The 17305-nt window shown below is 38.3% G+C and overlaps 1 protein-coding gene across 1 annotated transcript; it reads left to right on the plus strand.

Annotated features, from left to right (window-relative positions):
• Window positions 1-961: 961 nt before the first annotated feature.
• On the plus strand, window positions 962-15882 carry LOC139467145 (delta-like protein 1). Its single transcript, XM_071248863.1, has 5 exons — window positions 962-1052; window positions 1339-1476; window positions 3367-3498; window positions 13000-13122; window positions 15803-15882. Exons 1-5 carry the CDS (start codon window positions 962-964, stop codon window positions 15880-15882), a joined length of 564 nt encoding a protein of 187 aa, XP_071104964.1.
• The last annotated feature ends 1423 nt before the right edge of the window (window positions 15883-17305 follow it).

Below are 17305 nucleotides of genomic sequence, written 5' to 3' on the forward strand. Positions count from 1 at the left end.
TCCGGGCCGGATCCAAAATGGGAAGGTATCCGGAAGGTTTCCGGAAGGTTTCCGGAAGACGGAATTCTACACTTTTTTTGCTGTGTGCAAAGCAGGTTTTCGCAATTATGTCCGGTTCTGTACTTCTAATTCCAAACATGCAATCACGAAGAGCGTCTGCTCGGAGAGCTGACGGTCCGGGGCTAGAAGAAGGTTAGACGAAAGTGTGGCATCGTATCTCAGTGGGCTAGCACTATCACATCTAGTACAAGCGGCCACACACACACGTGTACGTACATGCACGTTGCTATATAAGCGCAATTATCCTTGATGTAACGTTGAACTCCATTTTATCTCCCTTTTCATATAACAAACATTATATGATTTGGCACTTTTTCTTCTCTTCAAAGAGCTTTTCCCTGCAGCAGCGTCGGATTTGTCATATGTGGCTAATAGTTGCATTTCTTCCCTGGTTTGCTCATGTATTGGCTACCATGTCCAGGTTGGTAACAACAGTTTTAACAAACGAGAAAGATTATTGAAATAAGAGAAAGATGTATTCCGCTTGTCTGGATTGAGGACTTATACGTGCAGGTGGGTCACGTTGCGTTATACAGTTGAATATACAAAGAGGTTATAATGATGTGTTTCCTTACTCATTTTCTTAGGGTATTTCTTGTCGTCTCCTTGTTGACTGAAAGTATCGTATGTGCAACATAAAACATACTTGTAACTTTGTAAAAAGTATTCGTTTTGCGTAATAGGGTAACAACTGACCTACTTCAAGATAAGAAGTCATAGTAAATCTAATTGTCAGCCGCATATAAGTCATGGAAAGGAGCAACACAATACGGAATGTTCAAAAATAGCAAGTTTTGTATGGAGTCTCAATTTATATTTTTTCTCCACTCTCATTCTCCACACTCACCCGTCGCCAATGAGCATGCATGACGCTGGTCTCTATGACTACACCATGGTATAAATGGACAAAGGCGCAGTAGACATTACAGAGCGGTCAGAGAAGGGAAAGAACATGTTGCTGTTCAGAGTTCTACATTTCTTACCTTTACTGGGTAAGTTGAAAGTCATGAAAAGTCATTTCAATTTTCAGATTGTAGCGTTTAATACAAAGAAGAAATGCGGAGTCTATTTACATCAAAATGTCATAAAGTAATGGTAAAGTGTGTGTATTAAAATTATGTACTGATAGCAATTGTGATACTGATAAATGCTGATAAATTGTGAAACTCTTTCTACTCACACTTGAATAACAAATTAACAACAATTTATATATTATGTGACTGCTTCCGTTAAACATGTAATAATATATGAATTGTCACACTTTATTCCCGTTCTTAGTTGTAACATGCTGGGCAGTTCTCCATGGCGTCGATGGAACTTGTAGTATAGCCGATGATTGCCAGAATGGAGGAACATGCCCGTCAGGCATATGTGACTGTGACGGTACTGGGTATGATGGTGCCACCTGCGAAAATGGTAAATCAGTAAAAAACATATGTTACCAGTATATAAATCTACTTCGAAACTTCAACAGAAAATTAGTAATCTATTACATTTTGCTAGAAATGTGGATATTGGATATAAACAGGGCCACGTGTATAGGATATGCTGATGCTATCTATGTCTTTGTGGGAGTGATTAGGAGTTAAACATACTGTGTTTTAAATGTAGAGCTAAGTTACCTGTAGTTTTAACCGCGCTAAATTGAATTTGTAATCGAACGCGCAGCATGAGGTTTCAAATGTTAAATTTAGCGCGGTTAAATCTACAGGTAACCTTGCTCTACATTGTAAACACGATATGTTTATCTCCATTCTACCATGACTAAAGAAAACGCGAATTCTTTGGTGTTAGCAAATATACTGAGTGAAGCGGCATGGGTTGAGTCCAGTGTTTTGAGTGGGTTATGGATCTGAATTACGGAATCCCCGAACAAAATATGGTGCTGTATATACTCAAGCAGTTTGTTTACACACTGTAAATCTTCACTCAAACACATGACAGGCATTGAAAGTATATAAGCACGGCAACTTGGTAAGCGATGTAGTCGTATATAGAAAAGCGCCAAAATTCCAAGCTCTCAGTAAATATATTCCCTTTGTATATTTCTATCGTGTTTTCTGCACGAAATGTATTGCCACACATCCTTCGAATATTGTAGTAACTGCATATGTGCATTTTGTGTCCTGTAATTGTAGATATAAGTAATTACATATGCCTACCCACAATGACTGAAAATAGTACAATTCTATGAATATTAGCTTCCGTGTTGATGCGGCCATCAAAACAGGTGTTTCAATCCGAGGGGGTTTATTGTGATTTAATAGCCTCTGATTGACCAATCAGAATCGAGTAAATTTCAAATTCAAGGTAGAATACGTGTTAGTATATAGAGGTGACAAAGCAGGATAATGCCGTAATGTCACTTTCAGGGTGTGTTAGTTTAAGTCATTTAGAAGTCTCATTTTGAAACATCATGGTCTGGTTCGTAGGTTCTTGTTTGTTTGTTGTTTAACGCCGCACTCGGCAATATTCAAGCTAAATGACGGCCTGTTAGTAATCGAGTCTGAACCAGACAATCCAGTGATTGACGTCATGAACATCGTAATTGGAATACGATGACATGCATCAACTAAGTCAGCGAGCCTGGACACCCGATCCCGTTAGTCTGGGGCCATATCGTGTTGATGCACATTCTGCAATTGTGTGGCATGGTTGTAAGCAATTACGGGATCTCTGAATATAAACATGTCCGAATTTTGAAATGATTTCAGTGTAGTCAGGTTGATGAACATCAGCACACACTATCGTTCGTGTACTAAATTGTTTCAAGGGCTTGACAAATATTCGTGTGTGATTGTAGCGTTTGAAGAAGGGCAAATGTTTAAAGCAAGTTTTTGTGACGGTGATTCGTGTATTTGAAAAGCACGTGTCAGTGCTTCATCGATGAATTAATTGTTCGTGCCGAACAGAAGGGTATTGATATCGAGAGCACATCATTCGACTGGGCACACATATATCAGATACCAAAGTGTTGTGTGGAGATGTGTGATAAGTGGTGTTATGGACAATGATATGCTGTAGTGCCACCAGAGTACGATTTATAGTCAGTTGACAATGTTTTCTACTAATTTAAGTTTGAAGATCGGAAAATGCGTAACACTATTGAAATAGAATGATTACAAAAACTCGCTCTTGTTAAAGTGAATTACTCGTTTGTGTTTATTACATTCGTTTGATATTTTTATTTTTCAATTACCATTCCGAGGTCGAATTCTTAAGTGATGGAGTGATTGTATAAATGAAGTAGTTTACAGTTATCATTGCATCAAAATACATTTGTGGTTATGCATTTTTCTACACTAGATATCGATGAATGTACAGCAACTGATGCCCCCAAACATGACTGCCACGAACACGCAGACTGTACAAATATGCCTGGATCCTTCACCTGCACATGCAAGTCTGGATTTGTTGGAGATGGAAAGACTTGCACAGGTAAATATGTTGAATGTTTTATGACATTGTTGTGTAGTAATCCGATTTGTCTACCTTTGATGCTCCCAAAACGCAACTACGCCGCGGCATGCAAACGCAATGGATTGATCAGATATCAATTTTACATTAAAATGACCAAGAGGGAGTATCATGTAAACGTTGTGAATGTGATGTGCTTTAATAATACAAAACCTATAGATACATACACCACACCACACCACACCACACCACTAAACACCACACCACTAAACACCACACCACACCACAACATCACACAACACCACACATACATGTTTCGAATTTTTTGCGATAATCAAATGGCTATACATTTGCGTTGGAAACACACTTGTTTACGTTTTTCAAGGAAATGATTCATATAATATGTTTCCATATAAAACATAAAACAAATCCCAGCTCCGCACCCCCAACCCTAGACTATTATATATCCCTAGGCAGATTCAGATTTATCACATGTATGTATATTCGGGGGTAGCATATGTAATAATGCTAAAACAATGGCTGTTTTATATTTGACAGTGCATTAACTAACTGATTTTTAGCTTAACACTACTTGTCACTGACGGAACCTCTTTATCTCACTTATTGTACCTAGTTGATAGAAACATTTCACGATAACGTGTGTCGCTACAGGGAATCGAACACTATAAGTCTGTACAGAAGGCTAACGAACGTAGTTTTCTGCCTTGGTGACATGGACGAAATAATGTGACAATTAACAAAGACAATAATTACTTACAAGAAAAATAGTTAATCCGTTTGTAAACTTACATACTTGTGATTTTTTCGGTATGTTATTCTGTAAATTAAGTGTGCACGTGATTTGGTAACTTCTACTTACAAATAATACTTTCTTGATCAATGCAAAGGGTGCCCATAACAGGCCCATCACTATAGGCAAATAATGTTGTTGTGATTTGTAAATGTGCTCGAGTTGGGTCCTTGTGCTCAAACCTATAGTTGAAAGATGGATGGCCTTATAATTGAATGTGTAACCATACCATAAGAACCATAACCGTCCCATAAGAATATCACAAGTGTTATTTCATTCTATTCCAGAACACGATTACCAACATGCCATGCTTTCCCGATTTATTTAGTAAATTTATCTGTGTACAATTGAGGATATTGAGAAATGGCATGTATTGAGTGTGCGTTTCAAGAAATAAAGTTCCGAAACTAAAGGTCGAAAGTTAACAGTATGACTTAACTCATAACAGTATTTGCACTCTCCAGCCATTGACGCAAGGATCCTGATAGTGTAACGTTTATTAATACAAGACTGAGAGTTCAACTTATTCTTATAAGAAAGGAGTCTTATCATTATCTCAGCCAAACATATTCATCTATTGTGTATAAGTATTATACGTGGACAACACCACCACCTCCTCCCCAACCACCACCGCACCCACCACCGCCACCACCACCACCCCACCCTCCAACATCACCCGCTGAAGTTAGCTAATTGGTATTTACACTCTTAAAAGAATTAAATAGGTTTTACGCGTTTTGATGCCTCGATATTTGTTTTGTTATTCTAAACATGTTCATAAGTGTCTTGAGTGCAAACGTTATGAATTCAAACAATTTACACTCCGAACCATTTACTTGATTTATGTTGCTGGGCATGGTCACAATTGGAAAATACCAAGGGCTTCCATGTCAAGAACATTTCTACAATCATTGCTTGGCTCTTGACTACTTCTGTATGTATTACTGAAACAATATTCAGATAATTTAACTATTTAATGCCTAAATGTGTTGGACTGGGAGATATTATCAAAAAAAGGGGATGATATGGTATTCCACAACGATCGACACTTCTCTTCTGACTAATGATAAATTGCATTATCATATAAAGTATTTCTTGATAGTTTGATATACTTATCATTGAGACTGTACATCTACTGTAAACGTGCGTATCTCAGACAGACACGCGAAGGGAGTTTGAGGAATACATATCCCACATCATCCATATTCCACAATTTTTATCAACATATTTATGTTCAAAATATATTGAGATTGTCGGGTTGTGATGCAGGCATTTGTTGTAGATCATAAATGTGTTGAGTTGCTTTTAACTTAAACTTATATCTGAAGCACCTTCGTAGCTAAATCTTTCTAGCAGCCTTTAATACATAAACACAATATTACAGTGTATTAATGTGATAACATCTTATGGACACGACCCCTTGCTCTTTGGTTATGTGTATGACACATTAAGTGTAAACATTTTGGAAGCTGAAATGGTTTTTAGAATATATGGATGCCAGAAACCTGTGATCGTGGGGTTAAATTCGCCCTCTTTACGTATATTTATCCTATACCAGGTTAGGATATTGTAAAAAATTGATCAAAGCACTGATAAGTCACTCGCACTCACCTGATGTGCTTCACTGCTGCATTTTAAAACCCTTGTTTTAGAGTTGGAATAGTTTCATGTAAATAGCACAAACTGTGAATTAGAGGGTACAATGAGATGATAGCATTACATATCGTTTTCATATCTTATAAACCTTTACTCATTTCAGACCCGTGAAGATTCCGGGATGGAATAGGTCTTCAGCAACCGACGCTTGCCGTAAAAGGCGACTATGCTTGTCGTAAAAGGCGACTAACGGGATCGGGTGGTCAGGCTCACTGACTTGGTTGATGCAAGTCATTGCATGGATCGATGCTCATGATATTAATCACTGGATTGTCTGGTCCAGACTCGATTTTTTACACACCACCGTCATATAGCTGGAATATTGCTTTGCGCGGCGTAAAACAACAAACCATACCAAACCAAAGGTAATAAACCTGCAGAGTTCACTTTTGTCATTATTTATTGTTTTGGTACACTGAGAAAAAAAAAAAAATTTGGAACTACGGTATACACATTTAGTGTGTTCTGTCTAAACACGTTTAGGGTCTACACACATGAAATGAGATATCGTCTCACAGCCAAATCACAACCTAAACACAACATCCCGATAAAACAGATTCACAGGACTTACAACGAACTTGGTCAACATTATCATGAATATGTACAAATAACCCTGCTAAATGTGACTAGGTCGACATAGCACAGGTGGTAGCGGGGCGGACTACAAATCAAAAGGTTGTAGCTAGGTTTGAATCGTTTGAATTGACGCGACCAGGGATCGAATCCCTGACGTTCAGCTCTCTGGCCACCTAGTTAAATAGGTACCAACTTATTAGTAAAGTCTACTAAATTGTTAGTTTCTGAGTGGACAATGAATTTCACTAAGTTAGTAAATTTTACAAACTGTTTTCTGTCAGTGTAGGTATCGATGAATGCACTGCTGATGCGGAAAACTGCCACACTAACGCTGACAGCACACGCATGATTGGCACTTTTACCTTTCAATGGAGGGCTTGATATGTTTGGGACGGGGGTAAATGCAAGTGGTATTTAACCTACGCTTGACCTACGATTGTTTTTTCGCATAATCCACTTCAAATATCCTATACACGTATTTTTTTCTCTATTTTGGTAGATATCGATGAATGCACTGATGGTACAGATAACTGCCATGAAAACGCTGACTGCACAGACACGGAAGGCTCCTTCACCTGTACATGCAAGGCTGATCATGTTGGGAATGGAGTGGAATGCGAACGTAACTACATCTTGCAAATGCATTCATTACAAAATGGCAGTAGCCATGAGCAATGTTGAACTTTCGATGGCTTAATCATCATTGGCGTATGTCGAATGCATTCTTATTTGACTGCATGTGATGCCATTCCATCTGCTAATCTGAAGACACATGCTTTTTGTTGATAATCATATCACTGCAAAGAATAAAAATTTGAGTGGTGTCAAGGGCAGATATCTTACATACAGTTTTGATAACATCTAGGTTACATTTGATTGAGAAATTGAAACATAAACGTAAACAAAGGATACTGTATAAGTCATAATATTATAATATATATATTCACATCACTGCAAAATAAAATATTTAGGTCTTTCTCCAACTCGGTAGGTAGGATATGCTTATTCAACATGCAACATAGTGCGTGTCTGGTCCAAGGCGTGACCGCCTCCGTGGTCCGTGCTTTGGGTATTCACATGAAACTGCTGCATGGTACCTCAGTGGGCTAGCACTATAAAATCGGCATTAGTCCGGACTAATACAAGCAGCAACACACACACACACACACACACACACACACACACACACACACACACACACACACACAAACATGTCGCTAAATAAATGCAATAATCTTAAACGCGACGTTCCACCCAACTTCATCTCACCCCCAAGGTGAATATTAGCAAGTGTGGTAATATATCGTTCAGTTCAACTTTTGGTGCAGCTCTGTCACTTACAGTTACGTAGAGTACGAGGCCACAATATGTCCACATGTCAGCTGACATTGCAGTGTTTGTTGAAAGGTGGCCTGCTTTAACCTCTGTAACACAATATCTGTATTAGATGGTTTTTTACCTCTTGTTGAAGTAATGTAATCCTGAGCTTCCACCCATAATGTTCAGTCCACATCAATATAGGAACATGATTCCGCGTGTTACAGTAATGGCTGTGAAGTCACTGACGTCCCCGACGTTTGAATGCAGACGGTGTCACTTTCACTAAGTAGCATATTTGCACGTTGGGCACCTGTGCGTGGAAAATCTGATGTTCATCCACAATGTATTGCATGCGTTGTAAAATTCTGGCTTTCCGTATGCTGAAGAATAGATTACGCCGGCAAAAACCGGCAGTCATATGAACCTGCATTTCTTTCATGTCAATGATGTAATTCCCACATAATGGCTAGTCTTCAACTCACTGGATGTGAACACCGCCGTTTATTGGGAAACGGATTATGCTTATGCATTATACTGCATCTTAGGGGGGACTGTTTTTGCCATTTACATTTTCAACATCCTTACCTTTTTGCGATATTGGCAATATTTTACCACAGCGTATTTTATGCCCCGAAGTTTTTTTTGTTGAAAATTAAGTTTTTGAAAAACACAAATAAGCCGTCTTTCATGGTTGTCTGACGTGACATTGCTCTGAAAGAAAGTCAAATATGGGTCAAGTGTGTTTTGTTCTTTATTGTTTTAGGTACTGTTTGTACAGCGGATGGTAAAGAGTGCTTAAATGGCGGTACTTGTAATATCCCTTCGGGTGGTACAGCTGGTACATGTTCATGTGAAAGTGGATACAGCGGTCCTCTTTGTGCAGATGGTAGGTACATTCATCCAATTTGTTTTTCGCAGATAAAGGTATTGCTCGTATGTCCAGGTCACTGCATATCATTGCTATATTTGATGTTTTTCAGGTTGGCACCGTATTAGGTATTGTGTAATTTTGGCGTGGCTAGAAATGATACATTGTGAAATCTGTTATGGCCCTTTGTAGTCTGGCCTCAAATTCTTTTACAATAGTGTCTGGAAATGAACGTTCTTCAAAATTTTATTTAAGGCAAAATATTTAAGCACATGTGTATCACATGGGAACGAAGATCAGCGGCCTTGCCCCATGATTTGTTAAATGTACAAACTGCTGTTGTATTCGAAAACAGTCACATAAAAAAAAAATCAAATCAACTTGGTTGTCCAAAGTAAATAGTGGACGTCGGGGTAGCATAGTGTTTAAAGCGTTCGCTCGTTACGCAGAAGACCCGAGCCCGACTCCCCCAGATGGGTACAATGTGTGAAGCCCATTTCTGGCGTCACCCGCCGAGATATTGCTTGAATAGTGCTTAAAACGGCGTAAAACTATACTCATTCACTCCAACGTAATTATGTACAATGGCTGAAACATGTTCACACTGCCTCATAGCAACGTTAAGAATAGGTACCTATCAACCTATAGGTACCTAATATGTTAATCATATCATCATTAACTATTGAACAAACAACATATGAGTAATCAGCCCAGACAGATTGTGTAAATTCTGCATGACGGATATTTGTACAGGATTGTTTAACGTTTGAATTGAGTTGACAGTTTGAGAAGGAAATCACAAAGAATAATGTATGTCTGATTTGCTGAACTAATATCATCTGTAATGTGAAGTTTGGGGCATTTAGACCAACTACATCAGTTTACTAAAAAAAACCAGGATATTGATGTTTCAAACCTTTGGAAGATTTCAAAGAGCGTCCTACGACTATTGCTCAGAAGGTGTTTCATCAAGGCTGCAACATTCAAGGCCCCAGTTAAGCTTTCAAAAGGTTTTATGGTAGACATGTGGAGGACCTTTTAACATTTGACGCATCAGTGACAAAAATTATGTCCGATGCAATACCCTATTTTGACCTGTACCAAATGTTCCTGTTTTATTTCATGTGAACATTTGACTTGCCTTTGCATGTGCTCGTGAGCTATGTAATTTATAGCATTTGATATGTTGGAAATATATTTGAAGTTTTTAGATCAATGGCGCTCCTAAAATTGAAAGTAGAAGAAAAATCGCTATGCGTTATACCACACAATTTAACACTTAATGACAAAGTTGTCACATCCATACATGCTATTTATTTCCTCAGAAAACAAAAAGCCAAGACAGTTAAAGCTGTTTAAAATGATAATTGTAGAGCAAATTATATTCCATCTTCAGAGAACGCCTTAGTTGATTAAGTCGATTATTTTGGAAAATCACAGCAAATGTTACTATCATTTTCGCTGTGTTTAACTTTCGAGGCTTGAGCATTATTGGCGTATGTCGAATGCAATCTCATTTGATTGCACGTGACGCCATTTCATCTGTTAATCTGAAGACACATATTTTTTGTTAATACACATATCACTGCAAAAGAAAAAATTGAGTGGTTTCAAGGTCAGGTATCCTACGTACAGTTTTAATATTTGACTTAGAAATTGAAACATAGACGTAAAGAAAGCATGTTGTTAAAATTAAAATATTATAATATAAATCATATTTAATATATTTTAGTACTTACTGACACGGTATGACAAATCTAAGCGAATGAAAAAGCTATTCACAACTGTGACAAGAAGGTGTACTATAAATAAAGTGTGCTCTTAGTTGCCTGTTGGTTTTTTTTTGGCTTCCTTTGCTTGGTTGATGCATGAAACGCTGGTGCCTCGGATGAGAATTTGGAGAAAGTTTATCCAGAGAGACTAAACACACCCATTAAGATAATACTAGTATGTGAAATTCAGCCAAAACACCACCTAAAGGCAACAACCCAATAATCCAAACATGATTAGAAACTACATACCTTTAAACATGTTTAGAATTTAAAGTGCATATCATCAGGCTATAAGTCAAATATTGATTGGATATATAATATATATTGAATTTAGATGTGCAAATCAGATTCAGAGGCACATGCATGACGCATATACAACGAACTTGGTACAACATTATCATAAATATGCACAAATAAACCTGCTAAATGTGACTAGGTCGCCATAGCACAGGTGGTAGCGGGGCGGACTACAAATAAAAAGGTTATAGCTAGGTTCGAATCTTTTGGATTGACGCGACCAGGGATCGAATTCCCGACGTTCTGCTCTCCGGGTGGACGCCCTAGGACGGCGGCGGTCCCACCTAGTTAAAATAGGTACTAACTGATTAGTAAAGTCTACTAAACTAAATTGTTAGTTTCTGAGTGGGCAATGAATTTCACTAAGTTAGTAAAACTGTTCTCTGTCAGTGTAGGTATCGATGAATGCACTGCTGGTGCGGATAACTGTCACACTAACGCTGACTGCACACGCATGATTGGCACTTTTACCTTTCAATGGAAGGCTTGATATGTTTGGGACGGGGGTAAATGCAAGTGGTATTTAACCTACGCTTGACCTACGATTGTTTTTTTGCATAATCCACTTCAAATATCCTATACACGTATTTTTTTCTCTATTTTGGTAGATATCGATGAATGCACTGATGGTACAGATAACTGCCATGAAAACGCTGACTGCACAGACACGGAAGGCTCCTTCACCTGTACATGCAAGGCTGACCATGTTGGGGACGGAGTGGAATGCGAACGTAACTACATCTTGCAAATGCATTCATTACAAAATGGCAGTAGCCAAAAGCTATGTTGAACTTTCGATAGATTAATCATCATTGGCGTATGTCAAATGCATTCTTATTTGACTGCATGTGATGCCCTTTTAACTGTTAATCTGAAGACACATGATTTTTGTTGATAATCATATCACTGCAAAGGAATTTTTTTGAGTGGTGTCAAGGGCAGATATCTTACATACAGTTTTGATAACATCTAGGTTACATTTGATTGAGAAATTGAAACATAAACGTAAACAAAGGATACTGTATAAGTCATAATATTATAATATATATATTCAGATCACTGCAAAATAAAATATTTAGGTCTTTCTCCAACTCGGTAGGTAGGATATGCTTATTCAACATGCAACATAGTGCGTGTCTGGTCCAAGGCGTGACCGCCTCCGTGGTCCGTGCTTTGGGTATTCACATGAAACTGCTGCATGGTACCTCAGTGGGCTAGCACTATAAAATCGGCATTAGTCCGGACTAGTACAAGCAGCAACACACACACACACACATACACACACACACACACACACACATACACAAACATGTCGCTAAATAAGTGCAATAATCTTAAACGCGACGTTCTACCCAATTTCATCTCACCTCCAAGGTGAATATTAGCAAGTGTGGTAATATATCGTTCAGTTCAACTTTTGGTGCAGCTCTGTCACTTACAGTTACGTAGTGAACGAGGCAGCAATATTTCCACATGTCAACTGACATTGCAGTGTTTGTTGAAAGGTGGCCTGCTTTAACCTCTGTAACACAAGATCTGTATTAGATGTTTTTTTTACCTCTTGTTGAAGTAATGGTAGTATGCTTGGATCCATCATGACGCATCCTTAGCTTCCACCCATAATGTTCAGTCCATATCAATATAGGAACATGATTCCGCGTGTTGCAGTAATGGCTGTGAAGTCACTGACGTCCACGACATTTGAATGCAGACGGCGTAGCTTTCACTAAGTAGCATATTTGCACGTTGGGCACCTGTGTGTGGACAATCTGATTCGCTTCACGTCGCATGTTCATCCACAATGTATTGCATGCGTTGTAACATTCTGGCTTTCCGTATGCTGAAGTATAGATTACGCCTGCAAAAACCGGCAGTCATATGAACCTGCATTTCTTTCATGTCAATGATGTTGCTCCCACATAATGCTCAGTCTGCAACTCACTGGATGTGAACACAGGCCGTTTATGACGAAAGGGATTATGCTTAACCAGTATATTTCATCTTAGGGGACTGTTTTAGCTATTTTCATCTTCAACATCCTTACCTTTTTGCGATATTGGCAATATATTATCACAGGGTATTTTATGCCCCGAATTTTTGTTTGTTGAAAATTAAGTTTTTAAAATACACAAATAGGCCGTCTTTCATTGTTGTCTGACGTGACATTGCTCTGAAAGAAAGTCAAATATAGGTCAAGTGTGTTTTGTTCTATATTATTTTAGGTACTGTTTGTACAGCGGATGGCAACGAGTGCTTAAATGGCGGTACTTGTAATATCCCTTCGGGTGGTACAGCTGGTACATGTTCATGTGAAAGTGGATACAGTGGTCCTCTTTGTGCAGATGGTAGGTACATTCATCCAATTTGGTTATCGCAGATAAAGGTATTGCTCGTATGTCCAGGTCACTGCATATTATTGCCATATTTGTTGTGTTTCAGGTTGGCACCGTATTAGGTATTGTGTAATTTTGACGTGGCTAGAAATGATACATGGTGAAATCTGTTTTGTGAAATTTGTAGCCTGACCTCAAATTCTTTTGCAATAGTGTCTGGAAATGACCATTCTTCAAAACTTTATTTAAGCAAAATATTTAAGCACATGTGCATCACATGGGAATGAAGTTCAGTGGCGTTGCCCCATGATTTGTTAAATGTACAAACTGCTGTTGAATTCGAAACCAGACAAAAAATAAATCAAATCAACTTAATTGTCCAAAGTATTTAGTGGACGGTGGGGTAGCTTTGTGTTAAAGCGTTCGCTCGTCACGCAGAAGACCCGAGTTCGATACCCCACATGGGTACAATGTGTGAAGCCCATTTCTGGTATCACCCGCCGCGATATTGGTTGAATAGTGCTTAAGACGGCGTAAAACTATACCCGTTCACTCCAACGTAATTGTGTACAATGGCTGAAACATTTTCACACTGCCTCATAGCAACGTTAAGTATAGGTACCTATCAACACTGACGCCGAAAAATGTATGTCTGATGTGCTGAACTAATATCATCTGTGATGTGATGTGTGGGGCATTAAGACCAACTACATCGGTTTACTCAAAAAAGCAGGTTATTGAGGTTTCAAACCTTTGGAACGCTGAGGGAATGCAAAATGTTAAACTTATTGAGAAACACGTCTTTAGATGAAGATGAAGATTTCAGAGTGCGTCCTACGACTATTGCTCAGAGGTTGTTTCATCAAGGTTACAACATTCAAGGCCCCAGTTAAGCTTTTAAAAGGTTTTATGGTAGACATGTGGAGGGCTTTTTAACAGTGACTAAAATTATGTCCGAAGCAATACCCTATTTTGACCTGTACCATATGTTCCTGTTTTATTTGCATGTGCTCGTGAGCCTTGTAATTCATAGCATTTGAAATATATTTGAAATATTTGTTGGAAATATATTTGAAGTTTTTAGATCGATGGCGTTCCGAAAATTGAAAGTTTGAAGAAAAATCGCCATGCGTTATACCACACCACACCACACCACACCACACCACACCACACCACACCAAACCACAACACAACACAACACAACACAACATGTTTAGCTACATCAACCCATTGTTCAGTAGTGTCAAGGGCAGATATCTTACATTCACTTTTGATGACATATTGGTATTATTCAATTGAGAAATTGACACCATAACCTTATTCTTTTGGAGTCCTAAGGTTTTTGTGTTAGTGAATATGCTAAGTAATTTTACAGAGGCGTAAACAATGGTTGTTGAATAAATAACAATATGATAATATAAACTCGATACAATATAATTTAACACTTTATGACTTTATCACATCAATAGATGTATTTATTTCCTCAGAAAACAAAAGGCCAAGAAAGTTAAAGCTGTTTCAAAAGAGCAAATTATATTCCATCTTCAGAGGAGGCCTTAGTTGATTAAGTTGATTATTTTGGAAAATCACAGCAAATGTTACTATCATTTTCACTTTCATGAACTTTCGATGGCTTGAGTATTATTGACGTATGTCGAATGCAATCTCATTTGATTGCATGTGACGCCATTCCATCTGCTTATCTTAAGACACATCAGTTTTGCTTGGGGCACGGGTGGCCCAGTCGTCTAAGGCGCCTCGATTCGCTATGCAGAGTTGCGTCCCTTGGGCACGCAAGAAACCTTTGATTGTGTGTTCGAATCCCGGCTCGCCCTGATTATGTTTCTAGGTGTGTCCGCTCCATACCCGTGGTAACCGTCTGAGACCTGCATCACTTCGGGCTTTCCTCCTACATTAAGCTGACACGCCGTGATATAACTGGAATACTGTTAAAACCAAACTCACTCACTCACTCTCATTTTTGTTGATAATAATATCACTGCAAAGGAAAATATTTGAGTTGTGTCAAGGGCAGACATCCTACACTAAAAAATTTTGATATTCGCCTGATAAATTGAAACATAGAGGTACAGAAAGCATGTTGTATAAATTGAAATATTATAATATATATTATGTTTAATATATGTTACTACTTACTGAAAAGGTTGTCACATATGTAGAATGTCTTATGGTATATTATTTTGATTTTGTCAGAAATCTCCACCATCATTTAACGACAGTTTATTACAATTCTAAGATAATGAAAAAGCTATTTACAACTGTGACAAGAAGGTGTACTATAAATAATGTGTACTCTTAGTTACCCGTTTTATAGCTTCCTTTGCTTGGTTGATGCATATAACTCAGGTGCCTCAAATGAGAATTTGGAGAAAGTTTAGCCAGAGAGACTAAACACACCCACTTAGATAATACTAGTATGTGAAATTCAGTTAATTGTTGTCCCTCCAATTCGATTTGCCTTAGGAAGAAGTTATTTTGACACACTACTCCTACTTCATATCAATTTGCTGGCACATTATAAAGCGCGGTGTTAAACAGCAAGCAATTGCAAACAAAAGATATCAATAATATATTGTGATCGTTTCATCTTTTTTCAGTTATTGTGGCCCTGTGTCACTGACATATTATTAATGAAATAGGCATAACACTGACATACTGTCCTGTATTTCAGCCTCTGGTGCTGCGACGATATCGTTGCACTTCCTTCTGCTCACAGTTGTTGCTACCCTCGCAAAGCTGAACCTCAACTGAATACAACCGGACGGGAACACGACTAATACAGTGTAGTAGATGTGTTTAATTTTCCTACAAGACTTCATAGAAGTGGATTTAGTGACATTGCGTTTAATGTTGTGATTGATTAATTGTGCTTACGAGACACGCACCATAATATTTTGAACAATAGATGGTCCTTTAAGTGACATGTGTGAAATGTTTCATCCTGATTAGAAATCTAACGGTGTGAAAAGTGGAACAAATACGCCCATATTTGGTCAACTTTAATCCCAGCATAACTCCTAGAAAGGAACATGTCCGCGTGTGTTATTCGGACCTGCATTTCAGTGATTTTGATATACGTCTGTTTCATGCAAATGTAATTCCCTCACTGTTGATAAGAAGACAAAATTCTTCCTTGGTTACTTTGAGGCCATTTATAACATGTTACTGATGACGTGGAACTGTCTCCCAGTGACCACCGACACAAAGTAAATGTTATCTACTTCTTATCTACAGTGACAGTGAACGATTGTTACCAACCCACCCAAAGGATCTTTTATGATGTATAATCTGATTGATAGTTTATAATTTAATAAAATACATGCATTACAGTTTCACGCGTAATTATTGTTTATTTGATGGATAGTTTCACAAGGTGAGGATATATGTGCCGGAAGGTAACGACAATGTGATGATTTTATTTTAAAATGTCGCATCGGCATTACCTCAGACACAAAGTGACAAGAACACCTTATCAATATATCAAAGTTACAACTAAATCACTGCATGCATAATGTGGTGGAAGAGCGTCAGCCCGGAGGGCGGCACATCGTGGGTTCGATCCCCGGTCGCGTCATACCTAAAGACGTTGAAACATGGTACTTGCTGGATAGAGTTTTCTCCTATTTAGAACCTTCTGTATGCACATTATCCGTAAGCCCTGAGTTAACTGAGTCGATATTTTTTTTTAAAGAACATAAAACAGGTTAATACCACGTACTTTGTATACGACCCGTGGAGATCCGGGGTAGAGGGGGTCATCAGCAACCAACGCTTGCTGTAAAAGGGGACTATGCTTGACGTAAGAGGCGACAAACGGGATCGAGTGGTCACGCTCGCTGACTTGGTTGATGCACGTCATCGTATTCCAATTGCGTGGATCGATGCTCATGATATCAATCACTGTATTGTCAGGTCCAGACTCGATGATTTACATACAACCGTCATATAGCTGGAAAATCGCTGAGTGCAGCGTTTAACAACATAGAAACAAACACACAAACTTTATATACACATTACATACTATACTACATAGTATAGTCCATGATATAATTATGGATGTTATTGGACTCGGCGAGTAGAGTCACTGTGCAGAGTATAGTAAGCTAACTGCCAGCCATTAATGTCCCTCTATTGACCTGTGAAGTGAATATTATTGCAACTGTTTAAACGGAAG

Source organism: Haliotis cracherodii, unplaced genomic scaffold (genome assembly GCF_022045235.1).
Source record: "Haliotis cracherodii isolate W230 unplaced genomic scaffold, xgHalCrac1.p SCAF_19, whole genome shotgun sequence".
Classification (NCBI taxonomy): domain Eukaryota; kingdom Metazoa; phylum Mollusca; class Gastropoda; order Lepetellida; family Haliotidae; genus Haliotis; species Haliotis cracherodii.

Coding starts and splice junctions, on each gene's coding strand:
- LOC139467145 (XM_071248863.1), top strand. CDS start 962: ATGGACAAAGGCGCAGTAGACATTACAGAGCGGTCAGAGAAGGGAAAG. Junction 1,053..1,338: donor ACATTTCTTACCTTTACTGG/GTAAGTTGAAAG, acceptor TCCCGTTCTTAG/TTGTAACATGCTGGGCAGTT. Junction 3,499..12,999: donor AGATGGAAAGACTTGCACAG/GTAAATATGTTG, acceptor ATATTATTTTAG/GTACTGTTTGTACAGCGGAT.